Source organism: Macrobrachium nipponense, chromosome 31 (assembly GCF_015104395.2).
Source record: "Macrobrachium nipponense isolate FS-2020 chromosome 31, ASM1510439v2, whole genome shotgun sequence".
Lineage (NCBI taxonomy): Eukaryota > Metazoa > Arthropoda > Malacostraca > Decapoda > Palaemonidae > Macrobrachium > Macrobrachium nipponense.
The window spans coordinates 56,898,353-56,917,780 of record NC_061093.1 but is presented as its reverse complement, the minus strand read 5'-3'; the positions used below and the strand labels follow the sequence as shown (position 1 = coordinate 56,917,780).

Sequence of the window (19,428 nt, the reverse complement as noted above, 5' to 3'; positions counted from 1 at the left end):
ATAAACTCGCCACATACAGATACTCCAAAAACAATATCAATACAAATTCACATTCGCTACGTTTCCAAAATTACAAAAGATAGAATCTTACTCAACACAGAGAAAGTATAAAAGTAAAATGTTATTACCGAAATAAAAACTCAAAAAAAATTTTAAAACTCGGGCATAAATGAAAATGAAAAACGATTAATTAGCTTTCTGCGGCAATAAAGTAAAATGGACGAAAAAGCATCTCCGGTACAATAGGTTTCTAGACCGAATCTATGGGTGGTACGGTGGTTGTTGCCTGGCGGGTGTTGGGGGTTTTTGGGGGGGAGTTGTTTTTATACAAGATTTTATACAAGATTTTGTGCAATTTGAAGGAAGCATCTACAGCAATAAGATTGTTTCTAGAATGAGTATGTGGGTGGTATGGTGGTATGGTTGGTGTTGGGGGAGGGGTGGGGGAGTTATTTGGATAACTAATAATTCTTTGTGATATATCAAGTCTTGTATTCGTGGATAAAAAATACAACCTGCTATAAATATTTACAACTTGGCCCATCCATCTAAACGTCAAAAGCGCTGCCATTGGTCAACTTGACAAATACGAACGTAAATTGATACGTAAATCGACAAATTTACGATTTTCCATAACGCAGAAAGTTTTACCAACATCCGTAGCCATCGGCCCGCCGGCTAAAAATAGGAAAACTGTCCGAAAAATGTTTAACTTAAAAATTATGGTCTAACCGGTTGGACAACCGGGACGGGAATGCTTCATGCGCATGCGCATTGAGCAATTCGCCTCAACCCGCAACTATTGTCATTAACCACTATAATGTCTATTAAATCTCATCTTCATTTATCCCAAGGTACCTCATTATGATGAAACGCAATGAGGTTATATTTGTGGTTTGGTGGTATTTCATTTGTAATTCAATTATCTATACGTATTTTATAGGGAGCTTAAGATTTTTACCATACACATAAATGGTTAGGCCTAGAGACTAATTTTGCCGGCTATGGTAAAGCAACTTAGGAACTGGGAATAAAGCTAATGTTTGAGAAGTATAAGATCGCTTGGTTTCTCCCCAAACGTAAAAATAATTAAATTCTTACCATTAATGTTACCAGCCTGATATGGTATTTAACCTTAGGTTAGGTTAGATAAAGTTGTTAAGATAGAGCCAGTTATTGTCATTACGAAATTTTGTTGCCCAATGCTAAAGAGTCCAGGTGAAGGTAAAGATCCATCAGGCTAATAATACCAGGTGCCTTAAATCTGGAAGTTAGGTCAAGCTGCAATTAGAGTAACTCCTTAACCAGCCCGTGTTCCAGGGAATCCTTCAACCTAACGCCACCAGGAGTTTTGTGACTCATCAGGCATTTTCAAGCATCGATTTCAACTTTCTAGGCTTGTGGTTCAGTATTTGTGAGTCAGTGATGGTCCTTGTTTGTGCCTTTATGATATTAAAGTATATTTTTTTTTTATTAGGGCTACCCATCTGTCAAGCATGAAAAGCATCACAATAAGAAGGTAGGTACAGTACATTACAAAGGAACCTTGAAACGGAAAATAACAAATGGCTTATAAGTGAAAAAATAAAAAAAAAAATACGGGGGTGGCGGGTCCCATATTACAGATTAGATTAGATTATAAAATTTTTGGCTCATAGCCAAGCGGATCCCATATTACACCAAGGAACCTTGAATTTGAAAAAATGACATGTAATTTGCAAATTAACACCAAAACCTTTTAGAATCATCAGAATGTCCTTCTATCATTGAAGGTACAGTTAAAACTACCAAAGGTGTTTTCAGAATTAATTTGCAATGTTTTCACTTCCCCCACCATGCAATGCAGCAGTTCAATACTGCGAAACTATAATTTCGCAAAAGTAAAAAAAAAAAAACTTGCAGAATTTTAAAGTATCTGGTAACCTGAGAGTTTTTATGGGCTAAATAGTTGTCAGATTACCTCAGGCATGAAATAGGAAGATTGCACAAGTGTGAATTTACTGATATGCAGGTGTTAGGCCAAAGATGACAGAAAGAACTCTAGAAGTGACAGAGTACTGGTCAGGGGCCTTTACCTTATTACTATCCACAATTCTCCTCTCCTGTGCTTTTAGAGTTGTCTGTCCATCAAAGATGGACCAAACAATCAAAGCAGAGCTTAACAATAACCTCTCTCTTGAACTGAGCAAATCAGCTCCTCACATTGTATGGATGAGGAAGCACACCATCTACCTCATACTCATTCATGTTTTAGGAGCAATAAAAATTTTTCTCAAGGCTGCACAGGGATCATAAACCATAAAATAAAGGAGCTCGTAAAAGGCAATTGTAGGTAATGCTAAATCTACACGTCAGGTATGTAATTCTCAGTGACAGGATTCTGATTTAGTAGGTAGTTGTTCTCTGATGGCTCCCACTCAGGATAAGGGCTTAGGAGTTGAGGAGTGAGGTGGGTGTTATTGGACGTCTACTCACACTTGTTAAGATAAATACCTGCACTTTTGTATTTATCACCAGTCTTCCCTTCAGTTTTAATGATAATGTTATTATCAGTTAGTCAACAAGACCCATTTACAAGTAATGCAGTTAAAGGAACTTTGGCAAAAATAAGTCTAAACCTGCATTCCTTAAATATAAAATCACATGGAAAATAACAAAATTAAATTGGCTAAAATAGATAAATTATTTTCTTTAGCACTGGGCCCTGTATAGTGCTGTGCAGTATTAGCCCCATAAGGTCATCACTGATACTCTTCCAAGCAGGTGTTCAAAAAGTCTCAAAGTAAACCATAAGGTTAAGTTAAATAACACATCTGGTCATCATGAATTTATTGCTTTTCAAATTCCTCATTTTTCTATATAGCTCTGGATCTATTTTCACTAGTAACATTTGCTGCTTGAGTTTTACACTGTTAAATGCTTAGAGCAGTATTTTTCAGTACTTCTAACAAGAGAACAGATTGCTGTGAAGTATTCGTGCTCTTATTACCAAACATAAATACTATTAATTCTAATATCCTGCAACTGTGTTTATGTTTTTTGTAATGAGTATATTCTATATCATTCTTACAGTCTGAATTTTCAGTGTTATTCATGTTACATATTTTTTTTTTCAACAAAACTAAATGCAAAGTACCACACATATATGACAGATAAATGTGAAAACAATCAGTCATCAGCTATGTACAAAACATGATAATTCAGTTTTTGATACTCACGCATCACTCAGAATTCTCACACGACAAAAGTTCACGAGTAAAAGGGTCAGTTTTATAATACAAGTGAAAGGAAACATTGATATATAATCCCTCTTTACAGAATGGTGGCCACGAGACCTCATATAACTTAACTAGCACTCTTGAAAAGGTTAAAGGCATCTTGTATATTATCATAATAAATGTCAAAATACAGTTTGATTTTTTTTTGGTCATTAACACTTTATTCCATTGTGTACACATTTCAGCTAATTTAAACTGTGTGACCAACAAGAAAACTGGAATGGCACCATTTAATGGAATGTTGACCCTCCATATTTCTGATATGCAGCGAGAACAGACCAACAACTTCTGTAAATGAACTAAAAACTTTGTTTTTAATAATTTTTATACAATATACTTTTTTTAAGTAGGGATGGTGATCACTGTTGCTCTTTGAAACATGAACACCTGATGGAATAAACAGCTCTTAAACAGCTCCATGCCATTTGAACTGCACTGCTAAAATCTAGTAACAAACAAAATAATATTGTTTCAATATCACAAAGAATGCATGAGAGAATTTAAAAAAAAAAAAAGCAAGTATCAGTAGCTTCAACGAATGAAAAATGAGACATTCATTTCATTCTTTTGAAGCAATCATACAGACACTTTGTACAATATATCTTATTGGAAGCAGCAAACTATATAAACTCAAATGCTGAGCTTAAATTAAAATTATAGTAAGACCTCACTATTTTTCAGAAAGAATTTTCAAACTTACACTGTAATTCTGATATTTCAGTGTAATTCTAAAAACTTGTATTTCAGAGATTCAAGGGAGTCATTACATATTTGATATTTTGGTGTAATCATAGTGAAAAAAAAAATTGCAGTGTTTGAGTGGATATAAGTCATAAGCACAAGAAAAATAAAGCTTTTGACTCATAACAGATATAATGACTTAGAATTAGCTTCCTAGCAGCGACTTGTGCCTAAAATCTTAAGAAGATTCCATGACCTAAAATTCAATAAAGACAACAAATACTGGATTAGGAAATACCTCATCATTAGAGCCACTGGTAACCATTTATTTTATTTGATAACCTGACAATCTTTCACAAATTAATGACAGAATATCATAAATCAGGAGCCTGATGCAAAGGTCATTCAATGTGTAATTTATAGCTGATAGCATTTGCAAAATGTTAATGTTCAGTTCCCCTCTACTGTGATGGGATGTACTAAGTTCAAATATACAAGCATCTTTTAATCTATTTCAAAATAAAATATAAAATAATTAAATATGACAATTTCACATTATCCTCTTACAACTATTACATATACAGCAATCCAACGGATATTAAATAGGAACTTGGATGATAAAATATTCTTATACTTTCATACAGATATACTACATAACCAGCAAAGCCTTCACAATTCTGGCTGAGGTCACCCTAGTAGTTTGGATCTGTCGCCTTCTAGAAATGCAAATTGCAGTATGTATATGATGCAAAATTTTGTGTTCTTATACTCTTGTTCCATAATGCTTTTGTATAACACGTCCCTTAAAAAATTTTCTTGTGTTTATCTCAGACTAAATTTGCAATATTCTTTGCTGTAATTAAACTTCAGACTTCTGTATACCTGTACCAAACTCTTAAATTTTAAGTTTCAAAGGGTGCAAGTAACTAAAGATATGTATAAATGTACATAATCAGAATTACAATAAATAAAGTAACAGTTTGATGTGAGGCTTCCTTTACAGGTATAACAAGAGAAGAATATCTGTTTCAACTGACCTTACAATTCAACTTTGTGTCAGTGATGAAACTGAATAAAAAAAAACTAACTTTAAAGAGCCCTCATCAAAAACCTGAATACTCTACCTAGACTACATTAAATAATATTGCCAAATGGGTTTGTGTAACTTACCCAACAAATGAGACTCATGGTCATGTTATCAACAACAGACTTTTAGGCTGACTCCTAATACAAAGATTTAACCCACAGACAATACCTTGACTTTCCACATGACTTGTGAACCTACTGTATTTTCTTCACCTTAAAACAACAATAAACATTTTTTAAGTATGAAAACAATTTCTTATACTCAAGAAGTGAGGTCTTACTAAATATTTTGGAAGATACTCAAGTTCACTTACACTACAGACATTGAAAGCCCTGAAAATAATACCTGTATATGGAAGCCATGAATACCTCACAGAGAGCTACGAGGCAAATTGTATGTAGTAGATGGCTTCTGAATAAATAAGTACAAGTCATAACAAAACCATACACACCATGGGGGTGACCCCCAAATCCTCTTCGGGTAACTTCTACGATTTACAGCGATAAAAATATAATCATAAACTGAACGTATACTAATAATTATTTTACCATAATGTAGGTATCATTTCCATTCTAGAAAATCTTGCGCACTGCTTCAAGCTCTCATTCATAGAACAGTACACACTTTTATGGCACAGCATGTAGTGTTGGTAAACTTTTTTTTCTGCAAACCATTAAAATTCTATATAATGCTAATTACTTAGCCAAACAAAAATCTATTGCTGCATAATGTACATCTTGTACATGTACAAAAGAGGTAAGTACTTTTTTCAAGAACATACACAGCAAAAATGCTGGCATACAATGCATGCAGTATTGTTGGACGTATCAATAAATACAGTAGTTTGGAATGTATTCTAAAGGATTGCTCACTACAAATGAAGCTAAAAACTCATTAAACTACTTCTTTTAAATGTTATTGCACTGATATGATAAAGAGTAGTTCATATGCTTTACAGAATCTCCATCTTGCTATTTGATTTTGTACCAGTAATTCATTTGCTAAGGTTTGATTCAAGACTAATATAATGTAGACAGAACTTGCAGATAGCTCTAAACAAGATTGAAAGGTTGTAGTGTATAAGCCTTATCGGAGTAGATGAAATATAGATACTACTAGAGTATGTATAGCAGTTCACAATAAGTATAACTTTGAATACAGCACTCTTGATTAGCAATTAACTTTAGCCACCAACCTACAAGGTTTTGGACTTCGAGCTACTGTGATTGAAAGAATAGAAGCCGTAGATTAAAAACTACTACCAGATATCATCAAGGTTATTACAGTACTTAACATGCCCATACATATATAATTCATAAGTTATAAACGCATGGTACCAGCAGATGTTCCTTTAGTTGTTAAACGCTCCCAATTCCAAATCTTCCACTTTAAGACTGGCCACCTTGCAAACATATGCATCACTTAAAAGATTACTTTTCCTCCACACAGTTACAAAGCTCATTAGATGCGTGACATTTTAACTTGGAAAACTGTGAACAAAATTAATATAAATTTAAGTACATCATATGGATGTAAACTGAAGCTTCCCAAATACATTATTTCATAATACGCATGCATATTTTTTTGCTTAACCGTTTTTAGAGATATATACATCTCATTCTTTTCTGCATGAGAATTAGACAAGTTCAATTTCAGTTACTATTTCATCTACTGACAGTAGACTCTTCAAAAATTATAATACAAACTGGTACAATATTCTCAAATAAGGAGTGGATTCAACTGAGCACTCTATAAGCTTCATTTAATTTGTACAAAATTTTTGCATTTAATTTTAAAATTACATAAACATTCATTTCTCACACTAAGAAATTATCTCTAAATAAACTTGTTAGCGGTCATCATAGCCTTTTGCCATTCGAGTCAATCGTTACCTTGTTAATGCAAGAAGCTTATTCCCCAAATAAACTCTCTTTTAATCACAGTAATGACAGATATGTTCAATATGCCTACAGTTGCCCCTCCCCCCCAAAAAAAAATATCAACAATTCCATCCATAATATTTCAACTACCTTAAATATGTAAATGGACAGTCTTTCCTTTCACAAATCAGAACAACACAATCAAAATTATTCATCATAACATCACCACTTCTCTTAGATGGTAAAATTGGATGCTGACATGCACACCCAAATAAGTACATACACTGCAAGTAGTGCTCTTATTTTAAAATGCGGCCATTGCTTCTATTTCATGTCAAATTGCGTTTCCCTTCTTCCCGTATGGCATCAGCCACCTTTTAAGTCTAAGGAATATTTCAATGATAGTTACATTTTGTAACTTCCTGATACAGAATATACAAAAATAGATGAAGCTTCATTTACCCATCTTGTACTCATAACTTTTAATAATCAAAATGTACTGAAAAGTAAAATAACTAACTTCTTTGGTTGTGACAGGCTTGGAAACAATTTGGCATGTGTTATACAAATCCTCTCATAAAATCTAAAGTGAGTTCTTTTTTAGAGTAACCTGTACTCTGAAACTAAAAAGAATAGTTGTTAAAAGAACCTTAAACCTTCGAATGCTGTATTGAGTAAATAGTGCAAAAGGCTCTGTAACTTCTTTTAGAGAAAATTAGACACTCATTCTGATAACACTAACAGCATCTGAAAAATTTGATTAATATACAGCACTACTTAATAACAAAATATCATCTACATATTTCATGTATATCTATATATATATATTTATATTCTTTATATACAAAAGGACTTGGACATTCCTTATATAATTTTTCTAAAATCTGAATGAATGGAGATCTCATCGTTCAAATATATCTTTTAATCCTCTTATTTACAATTATGAGAATAACTTGTGTGAAAAGATATGAGTTCTTAAATTATAGACTGCATGTATACTGTACACTGAATGCAATAGAGGTGTATCTGTGTTGCTTTAAACCATTACATTTTGATATACATACCTAGAATATCTAAGACACTGCTGAATAAAAATGATTTCCATTCCAACAGAAATTTCTGATAACCATTTGTTATTCCTAGGCAAAATTCTTCCAGTAAAATAGAAAAAAACTTTCCAACAATATCAAATACCTGATGCCATCACTTGCAACACTTAAGTGTAATGATATAAAAATCCTAACCATGTTCATTGTTGCATAAACACTGAATTGGGCAACTATGTACCAGACAGTCCCCAACTGTATCGTAACGTTTAAAATCAGCGGTATGTTCACATTTAAAATAATTAGAAGAAAAATTATTAGCGTTAACAATTTGCCTCAGTGTCTGAGACACAGAAGCATTTTAAAAAAATGCTGAGGCTATTGACTAGCATCATACAAAACACTTTCATATGATGATCAAGAGAGAGGTGGGGTCAGGTCATCATCACAGATTATTACCGACTGCAGCGTGCGGTTTCAGCGAGTCTCCGTTCAGGTGTTTCTCCATGCCGTTTGCCTCCATCTTGGCTATGCTCGGAGAGGGGGACCGGCTCAAAGAAGGATAATCATCGAGAGGGGCAAGTCCTTCATGGCTAGTGCCCTTCTGAATGCCTTGGATCTTGTTCAGTGTTGCATGGATTCTGAAGTGTAATCTTGATTCCAAGGAATAGCTCTTGTAGTTATTTCTGCAAAAGGTGAAAACAATTTTGTTGTAAGAAAAACAAGGTATTAGCACAATTCATCATCTTTTTGGTTTTCCATGAAGCATTATTACAAAAATAATATTTACTGTACATAAATGCTTCTCTGTTATGGTAAGTATTAAGCACAAAATTATGAACAGTACAGTATAGTACTTTAGAGTTACAACCTCAGATCATCTATCAGCTCCAAAAGTATAGTTTAAATAAAAAGTTACAACCTCAGACCATCTGTCAACTTCTGGGTGTGTGAAAAGAGTACAGCAGAATCCTCAGATATATTACATGAATGATGTATTTCATTAATTTAAATATGAAAAAAATCTCATTCACATCACTGGGGATGCAAATGGTACAAGTAATGCTTAATGCTGCTCAAGAATTTCCTGTAAAATTTGTTTGAGAAACTAAAACAAGGTGACATACCTGACCTCTCAGTATATATGAGTATATATATAACATGTACTTACTTGGTGTGTTCCAATATGATCTTGGCCTGGTCCAAATCATTAGCACGTAACAAGAGAAGTCCAATTTCCAGTAAAGCATTAGGAACCAAGTAGTTATCTTCTTTAATTTTCTTCTCATTGCTGACAACAAATTTAAAGCATTCCTCCGCTTGCAAAGGGGAATTCATGTATGCTAAACAAGCTCCTTTTACAAGATGGCACAGGAGGTAGTCATCCCAGTAGTACTCATTGCGGCTTTCAACTGAAAAATCAATGAAGTCATAAGTCTTAGGAAAATCATGGCTCTTATTGTTACTTGATCTTCTTTGGATATACTTCAATGAAAAAATCATGATGAGGATACCATTTTCATAATGGCAACTGCATGGCTGCTATATAATCCTGCTGATAATAACCCTCAAGCAATAATGGAATGGAATATAAAATTTAAGCCAAAAATTTAGGCCAAAGGCAAAGCACTGGGACCTATGAGGTTATTCAGCACTGAAACGGAAACTGAGAGTAAAAAAGTTTTATAGGAGTGACAGCAGGTAAACTTCACAGGTGCACTATGAAACAAAATTGTTAGAAGACGGAGAGTAAGATGGAAGAAAGCGAATATGAAGAGAGGTACAGTCAAAGGAATGAAAGGGGCTGCAGCTAGGGGCTGAAAGGATGCTGCAAAGAACCTTGGATACATTGCACCACATGAGGTGAACGGGTGGCACTAACCCCCTGCCGGGCTTTAAGCAATAAGTTCTATGTACACTGAAGTAAGCTCTTACCTTTAATGGACTCCAGTCTCTTCATCTCTCTCTCAATGATGACAAACATTTTCTCTACATTTTCATATTTCTTTGCAAGAATCTTAAAGCCATTCCATGCATAAATGAGTTCCAAGGCTGATAAAGTAAGAGTTTCTCCTTGTGCAAAGAATCTGTTTGATTTTTTGACGGCAAACTTTTCAACAGGAAGACTTTTGCCAGCAATACGTTGCTTGAGACTTGGGATGGTTCTGAAGGAGTAGATTCATATAAACATCGAACTTAGTCACATCAGAGTATATTCATAAATTATTTCCAAAATTAATCCATTTACTTAGAAAATAATGAGACCAATCGCTATACTTGTAGTTTCCCTTTCATGTGTATGATATTTGATAGTTTTATTAACAACAAATACAACTGTCTGGCTAACATCCATTATCCATCTGTAATACAAACCTCATAGTGTCCGCAAGCTCTTCTTTTTCAGCTGGTGTCAACTCTTTCATCCTCATGCACATGCAGCAAGCCTTCTGGTAAGCGTAAGTTGCCTTTGACCACTTGCTTTCTTGTAGGAGCTTATCAGCGTAACCCTGAGCTTCTCTGAAAGAAATATACAGTAATTTAGTACTAAGTTGTTAAAGTCTGAATTCAAAGTATAATGTGGTGACTATTTTTCCATAACCAAAATTTGGGTAGGCCTTTATTGCGTATATATAGCATTACTGGGTTTATATCTATCAAGTGTTTAGAAGTTATCTTTTAATTAAAGACTTTATAAGATTCCAGTGAAGTCAAACATGTCATATGCACACAGTGGCACAGGTTAAAAATAAGTCCTGGACCATTAGTGGAGAGCAAACCTTCAGCCAACAATGGTTAGAACTACCAATAAATCATTAACTTCCATTCAACCTGTTTGTGATGCCTGGGCAATAAGCTACTGAATTGTGCTTATGACATGTTTTGCTGTAGTGTGGACACACCCTAACAGTCCCTTTATGTCATAAATAACATATTTCTTTACCCAGTGAGCTAAAGATGTCTCAATTCTTGACTAAAATTAATCGGATATACATTCTAAACATGCAATGCCTCAGTGTACAGTAGTCTCCACTTATAAACTCCATATCTACAAAGGAGAATTATGAATGAGGTTCTAGTTTCCATTCACAAAATTTGTATCCACAAAGGAGAATTATGAATGAAGTTTTACTTACTTCCATTGTGCACTCATGATGCAGCACCACATAAGTTCCCAGTAACACAGATGATGGAATTGACGCCACTCATCCTGACTGTGTAGGGATATTTTGTATTTCTCAATGGCAACATCAAAGTTGCCTTTGACGTACTCTAATCTTCCGGCAAAGAAGAGGAACCATGCACCATTAGGATACAGCTGAAAATGAAAATATACTGTTAAAGACGGCAATGTTATCTTTATGAACAGTTAATTTATTACAACTATTTAATTCAATTAGGAGACAAAATTGAAAACATAAAGGTCATACACCAAATTTGCTTGGTCAAAGCATTTATAAATAACCTTTTAACAAAAATCATGGAATTCTCTGGTAAACTGAAATTGAATACCATTCACTGTAAAATATATTTGTAAAAGAAAGTGTTTCTTTAAGATGTAAACATTTAGTATTTAACATGCAAAATCCACTAATAATGCTGACTTAAGAGGTAAAAAAAAAGAATGTGGCAATGGCCATCACAGTTCAGGGCCATTAAATATAAACTTCCTGACCTGGACAATATTCAGCATTCTGCTAATTTAGTTTCACATACTAGTGTTAAAAACAAGATTTCCTGATCAAGTAAACAGCCTTGCTCTGAAAGTCCAAAGAATGGCCAACAATTCATCTAAAGATTTTCCTTTATATCTATAACTTTATTGTAATATATCAAAACATCTGTACTTAAACAAAAATACATATTAAGAAAAAGACAAGTATGAAAAAAACAAAGTCCAGTGATTATCAATTTAAAACTTCAATATACCGTATGTACTATGCTTTTACGTAACTAAGACTGTTTTGGTTTGTGTGTGCTAACAAGTGTCCAAAGAACAAATGAACAGCAAATACACTTTAATGTTCATGGCTCAATATCTACTTCCTCATCTTTATAAGAAAAAAGGATACCCGATGATTACTTCAGTGCTACAGTACTGAGAAAACTGTCTAGAATTATCTGTTATCGTATGTTACTGAAACAATATGAAATTTTACAGTAGCTGAGATATTGCTAACTATTTTAAATGTCTCAAAGTGCATTCCTTTTACAGTTATGTGAAGTTTGGCCTACAGTTTAGAATAAGGCCATTTGTTATATTCTAAACCAATCTTGGACAATTCCTAACATTCAAAAATGGAGATTATACTCATCACTGTTTATGCCACAAATGCAAAAATGCGTTTTGAAATGGGTATTAACAGAATATTCCCTCACCTTTAAATGGTCATCTAAAATAACTTGTGCCATCTCAAGATCTCCCTCTGATGTTCCTAAGACATACGTGGCTATGAGGTGATAACCAAGTAGCACCAGAGCGCACAAAACTCGCCTTAATGAGCCTTCCAGATAAAAACCTCTCTCCAACTCTGCTAAGCCCAAGTGCTGCGGGGGGAAAATAAGAAAGGTTTAATAAACGGGTCAAGACTTGTGAAAAGCCATTGACTTACTTGATAAAAGAATACGGTAATCATTGCACAGTTTTGAATTTTTGAAGCTTTGTTGAAAAAGACAGTGCAGAAGTCAAAATTAATGAGCAAATCCTTCAGGTTTCTACAGCATTTATGCTTAATAACTTGTATTAAATATCATATGGTTCTTCTTCCTTAATTCTGAAAATGATTCAAACAATCTTATGGTTTGCTTCTTAATTTCATGAATGAAGAAGCTGGTTGTGCAGGTGAAAATAAAAATAAAATATATAGATTCAGAAGATTCCAAAACTATTTCTAGTTTGGTGACTGTTATACTACGTATTGTGAAATGTTATTTGAAGCCATTATGGAAAACATTATAAGTAGTACTATTTTTTGCAAATAAAGCAATGACCCAGAAAATTATGTTATGTGCATCTGCGACATTTTACTTGCTGGACCTTCATAAAGAAGCCTGAAATGTACCTACACCTCTTCGTGTACTGAGCAATGTTAGTACTCACTGAATGAAAATTTACCAGGACAGTCAACACAACACATATAAAGTACAACCCAATTTGCTCCCTTCTTTCAAATTTAAGCAAGTGCAGTTCTCATTTCAGCATATTCTAAATCCATTAACCTGAAGGTGGGTGCAACTTGGATGTTATTAATCAGACACTGAAGACACCAAATTAACCACAGCACCACTCTAAATGCAACGAACAAATACACAGCCCTTGCACCATTGTCACCAGTTATCATATCTAGCCATATCTAAACACTAAACTACAATTACCAGTCACCCTATAGCTTTTACAAGTTGTCAAATTTACTGATGGAAACTGGAAAATATTTGTACTTTTCCAAGATATGTTTAGCAAAAATACACAGTATTACAAAATTAATTCTTTGGATATATTTGTTTTTTTTTTTTTTTTTTTAATATTTATTTCAGACATAAGGAAATAAAACAGCTCAACCTAGCACTAAAATTGTACTTATAGCACTTGGAAAAATAAGATAGACTTTGTATGCAGAGCACAATCTTTAAATGAGGTACCCCACTAACATTAACTGATCTCTTTTGTCAACTTGTAAAAAAAAAAAGTGAGTTACACAAAGAACCACGGGACAAATCTAGCCATCTAATCACAGACAACAGCCAATAAATAATAAAAGCTCTTCATTACCTTCTGTTCTCTTACCTGACACGACTGAACTCGACACAAGGCAAAAAAAGGGGAAACAGAGTATATTGAAAACAACGGCACAAGAAACATTAATATCACAGAGTATTTTGCATTCCTCGACAAAATCACAAGATGCAGTTAACAAAACATTCATGTACAGTATTTTGAACCACTTTGGCAATGACATGTTAAAAAATGACAGTACATAGCACATTAATTTGAACTGCAATATATATATACTTCAATTATGATACTGAACTATGGACTATGGCACATGAAAGTCAAATCCGTAGGAAATGAACTTCTATTGAATTGTATGAGTGGCAAACCTTTAGTAAGATTTATCAAATCCTTCACGACTGCTAATAGGGAGAGTTATGCATTAACAAATCTATACAGACAGAATCATCATTGCTTACCTTGTTGCCTGAGAAACCTACAAATTCCAACAACTTGAGAATTTTCTGAGGAAGCTGTGAGATCATCTGAAATCATGAAAGGAAACATTAGTTTATTTCAAGTTAATGGCCCTTGTAGTCTTGTTCCATATGAATAGGGTTGATCTAATTAATAATAACAAGAGTAATAATAATGAAGTAAGATCCACTTCATTATTATCATACGTACTGTGAGAGACAATGCATAGTATCGTTTCAATAAAAGCTTTCATATAATTTTCGCATTAGTAGTGCTGTACCACTCACAAGATTAAAAGCTCCAACGCCCATTCGGACTCCAGATTCAAAATGCATCTTGTCTGCATCTTTGCTCCAGTCGCGGCCTTCAAGGATGTACCAACACTCCCTGAGGGAAAATTATATAATACAGATGATTTTGCAGGTAGAATAAAAAAAAAAGCTTCCAATTATAAAAAAAAAATACCGATATTGTACACTGAGTCTCCTATCTCTCCCAGAGTGCACTCCAATGCTAATAAGGCACTAGGAATGCATAGATACAAACCACAGAAGCAGCATATGGTTTTGAACTCAAATATCACAACAGATGATGATGCCTTTACTTTATAAAAAAAAAATGCTGGCATCTTGGAGTTAATAGAAGAATGAAAATCAATTTACAACAGTGCAAAATGACAGATGAACAGCTGGGAGGTGGGGGGAAAATAAACAAAACTAAATACGTAATTGGAAATGGCATTATAATAAGTACATTGGTGATTGCCACTGAGGATAAGTAATTGAGAGAATACAGAAAAAATCAGAAAAGCAATAGGGAACAGTTACTGCAATGTCACCAACACCTGATGGTGAGCATCTGGATGGAATACAATAAAGTGCTTTTCATAGTAGAGTGTTATGCTACTAAAGAATTACTTTGCATGGAAGAACTGCTACCATAAAAGTTTAAAGTATACTAAAGTTCTATCACCAAACATAAATAAAAACTAATTACCATATTTAAACAATTAAAACCTTCACAAAATTACCACATAAAGAACTTATTACAGACATACAAATGGATGTACTTGAAGAATCTAAGGCCCTAACACAGACTTACTTGTAAGACTGGTAACAGGCCCTGATCTTCATGCCTCCTTTCAGGAAACTGATGAGAGTTTCGTCTTCCATGAAGGTAAGAACAGCACGGAGAAGCAGGCACTCAGCATAACACAATTCAGCGTGAATCTCCTCTGAAAAAAGTTTCATTTTAAAAGAAATGGACAGATATGAACTAATCAATTACAAAGGAGTATATGGGCAAGAACTGATTCAGATTTTGAGGGAAGGGAATTTACATTTCTGACTGGAACAAAAAAAAAAGGTAATTGGTTTTAGAATGCGATTAATGATAGGAGAGGACATAACTGGATTTATCACTAATGAGATGCTCTTACTACTGGCTTCTAATGGAAGAGCTAGTCATTTTTCGGGAGATAACACTGACGTGCTGTACAATGTCTCAAGTCTGAGAATTAGGTACAAAAATCAGTAACTACAAATGACAATGAACTTGTAGATTCTACAGACAAAATATACAGAGCTTAGGAGGAGCTCTTTCTGACTTCTCAAGGGACAGAACCGGACTGATTTCAGAAAGTACAAAACCAAAATCAATCCTGAGGACAAGAATTTAACTCTTCTCTAAACAGACCTAACTAAAAAAAATAGCAATTAATTCCAAATAATTGGAAAAACCAACATCAGAGACTTTTCATAAAACAAACTCAGACCTCCAAAGAAATTAAATAATTTTTTGAGAAGACGAAACTCCAATTATTTTTGTAAGGACAATGCTAAAAAAAAAAAAAGTGTTCTGGGAACTGATCTCAAAAAGCTCCAAATAGAAACAGAAACTGATTGCTGGTCTCTTGACAAGACAGTATTGAACAGTGTTCAAAAGTTTACATTTAACCTGTATTTCAAGGGAAAATGAATTGACCTGTGGGTCAAACAGCAGAACTGGACTTGTTCCGAGGAATGATTATAAGGTTGCTGAACTGTACTCCAGAGGAACAAAATCTGATTTTGTGGGTTCCAAAGACTGTACATGGAGCAAGGTTAAAAAGGTTAAAAAGGGAGATACAAGGATAAATTATAACAGTAAAACATTCCACATCATCTCACCTTTGGTAAGACTATTGTAATCCATTTTCTTGACCATTTTGCCTATACTCTCTCCAATGGTATTTTTCTTCCTGAACTTGTTACAAACATCCACGCTCTGTTTCAAAGACTCAATGGCAGCCTCAATATCTTTCTGCGGAAATAAAAAGCAAATTAAAACAAACCTAGAAATAACGTAAATACCTAAACTATAATAAGTAATTTTTGACAGTTGACAATAAAGCATTCATTTTTCTTCTATCTCTTGAAATGACACCAATATCAAGACAAGTTATTTTCATAAGTGAACAGAAATTCATTAAGACATTTATGTGATTTTTATATTGTAACTAACTTACAACTGACAAGCATAATCATCAGGCTGCTTTGCCTGTCAGTTGTTTTGGCATAAAAGAACACAAACACACACACACATATATATATAATATATATATGTATATATATATATATATATATATATATATATATATATATATATATATATACTATATATATATATAGTATATATATTAAAATATATATATATATATATATATATATATATATATATACTAAATATATATATATATATAGTATATATATACAAATATATATTATATATATATACACATATATATGTGATGTATGTATGTATGTACGTATGTATGTATGTATGTATGTATGTATATACATATTTTTATATGTACTATATATATAAATGCATGAAAGAACTAGTATACCAAAGATAGAATAAAGTAAAATATACTTCAGCTATAATCTAACAACTGGAAAAGCTTGCCAATCACTGATCTATATCAGTACAGATCTGGCACATTTTAATATCACTTTGAAGAGCTTGTCACTTACTGGTTCAAAGGTCATGATGGCTTGTAGGTACATGAACGTTCCATACCCCAGCGCATGGTACATGCTCTTGTGAGCCCTGCAATGATAATAAACTGGTTACTAAGAAAATATACTGGTTACTTTTCTGAGAATGTACACTGGTTATTCGTCAATGGGAATACACTGGTAACTCTGTAGTGAGAGTGCGCGCTCTGCAAAAGAAAATGCACTGAGTTCTCTGCAGAGAAAGTACACTATTTACATGTAAATATATATATGTATATGAATAAAGGTATAAGCCACGAAGGAAAAATAAACAACGGAGTTTCTGAAAGATCTTTCGACTGAACGTCCTTTACTCTGCTGAGTAAAGGACGTTCAGTCGAAAGATCTTGCAGAAACTCCGTTGTTTACTTTTCCTTCGTGGCTTATACCTTTATTTATGGATTTATCACGTTCCAAACTATCGTGATTCAGTTACACATATGTATGTGAAAATACATTTTTCCCATACTTTTACATAAATAAAGGGTCCCTACGCTGCAAGTCACTTAAAAAACACGAGCAAACTCTAAACGCCAGAAATACCGAAAACATCCGATATATAACAAAGCAAATAAAGCAGAATTACCATCACTCACGATTCTATTGTTGACAGAAGACTGGAACGATTTCAATAAATAAAAAAAATAAAAAAAAACACCAAACTGACTTGCTGCGCAGCGGAGCGTAGTCATACAAAAAACCCACCCATTATTGCAAAACGAATACAGTGATAATATTATGTAAACAGAATGTCAAAATTTTGTAATTTTTAAGATATTTTTTAGGAGAGAGAGAGAGAGAGAGAGAGAGAGAGAGAGAGAGAGAGAGAGAGAGAGAGAGAGAGTAGAGAAGAGACGAGAAGAGAGAGAGAGATGATAGAGAGAGAGAATTTACAGTAGTTACGAAAGATTAGGATGTCTCAAAGACTTGTTAGTCCATCCGAGGAGACATCATGTGCTCACTTATCTCTAGGAGCAGGTTTCACTGTTCATTCACAGTGTCCTAATGATTTTGTCTAGAGAGAGAGAGAGAGAGAGAGAGAGAGAGAGAGAGAGAGAGAGAGAGAGAGAGAGAGAGAGAGAGATAATCATCTGGAACCTCAAACAATAAAGCAGCTGAGAGAGAGAGAGAGAGAGAGAGAGAGAGAGAGAGAGAGAGAGAGAGAGAGAGAGAGAGAGAGAGAGAATTTCAAAGGAATGTCGAAAACTTAAAGATCAGACTGGTCTGAGTTAGTTTGGTCACGTAGAGAGACACAGGGAGAATCTGGAAGGGAGACTTGAAGTTCTGGTCAGCTGGAGCAGATACAAAACCAATGCTATTTTCACATCTCACAGAGTAACGAAGGTCATCATTTGCAACCTTCTTCAAATGAAATAAATAAATCTGGGGAAAAGGTCTAAAGAGTGGGACCTCTGCTGTCATTCAGCACTGAAACGGAAATTGAGAGTAAAAAGGTTTTAAAGGTGTAACAGGAGGTGAACCTGAGCTATGAAACAATTGTCAGGAGAGGGTGGAGGAAAGGAAGGTGGAAGATAGAATATGAAAGGAGGTACAGTAAAAGGAATGAAAGGGGTTGCAGATAGGGGTAAGAGGGAGGACGCTGCAAAGAACCTCACGTATTGCAGTCAGTGCATAAAAAACGCACAGAGAATCTTTTAACCAGCCTCAATAAAATAAAATAAAAATCTTGAGCAATGCATTACGCGTGATGACAATCCAATCAGCAGCTGTGATGGCATTTCTCAACATCTTCAAATTTCTGTACAGGCATTTTTAACGCCAGATGAAACAGTAGTTCATTCACCCACTGTACTCGTATCATGTGGCAATTCCATTGTAAAACTCAAGATTCTCTCTCTCTCTCTCTCTCTCTCTCTCTCTCTCTCTCTCTCTCTTATTATCAAGGCGTAAAAAGCGTTCGCACAGTCACTGAATGATCTAGGTACAAAGTGATCGGTTACGAATACCGCCCGAAGATTCTCTCTCTCTCTCTCTCTCTCTCTCTCTCTCTCTCTCTCTCTCTCTACAAATTTTACACATGACTTCACCCGTTGGGAAATCACATTTAGTGAAATTCTCTGAGCACTGTGTAATCAACAAATATACCGTGAACGTCTTGATTTTAATTGATTCATGAAAATTGGGCTATACAGCCAATCTCTCGGAACTTTCAGCCATTCAGCGGTTAAGACAGTGAAAGGGAGGAGTAGGAGAGGTTGGACAGCAAAATACAA

At 34.3% G+C, this 19,428-nt stretch overlaps 1 protein-coding gene across 6 annotated transcripts in view; it reads right to left on the bottom strand.

Moving 5' to 3' along the window:
* Nucleotides 1-2,812: 2,812 nt before the first annotated feature.
* Nucleotides 2,813-19,428, bottom strand: part of LOC135206993 (tetratricopeptide repeat protein 39B-like) — a 114,499-nt gene continuing 97,883 nt past the window's right edge. For 5 of the 6 annotated variants that reach the window (XM_064238615.1, XM_064238612.1, XM_064238617.1 and 2 more), the window contains 12 exons: nucleotides 17,171-17,246; nucleotides 16,325-16,457; nucleotides 15,258-15,390; nucleotides 14,444-14,543; nucleotides 14,159-14,224; nucleotides 13,740-13,763; nucleotides 12,350-12,517; nucleotides 11,107-11,288; nucleotides 10,346-10,489; nucleotides 9,908-10,137; nucleotides 9,144-9,384; nucleotides 2,813-8,658 (listed from right to left, as the gene is read on the bottom strand). In XM_064238615.1, coding sequence (XP_064094685.1) covers nucleotides 8,418-8,658; nucleotides 9,144-9,384; nucleotides 9,908-10,137; nucleotides 10,346-10,489; nucleotides 11,107-11,288; nucleotides 12,350-12,517; nucleotides 13,740-13,763; nucleotides 14,159-14,224; nucleotides 14,444-14,543; nucleotides 15,258-15,390; nucleotides 16,325-16,457; nucleotides 17,171-17,246 — 1,738 coding nt within the window. In that variant the 3' untranslated portion in view covers nucleotides 2,813-8,417. The remainder of the gene's footprint in view (nucleotides 8,659-9,143; nucleotides 9,385-9,907; nucleotides 10,138-10,345; nucleotides 10,490-11,106; nucleotides 11,289-12,349; nucleotides 12,518-13,739; nucleotides 13,764-14,158; nucleotides 14,225-14,443; nucleotides 14,544-15,257; nucleotides 15,391-16,324; nucleotides 16,458-17,170; nucleotides 17,247-19,428) is intronic. The other variant, XM_064238614.1, reaches the window with a different exon arrangement.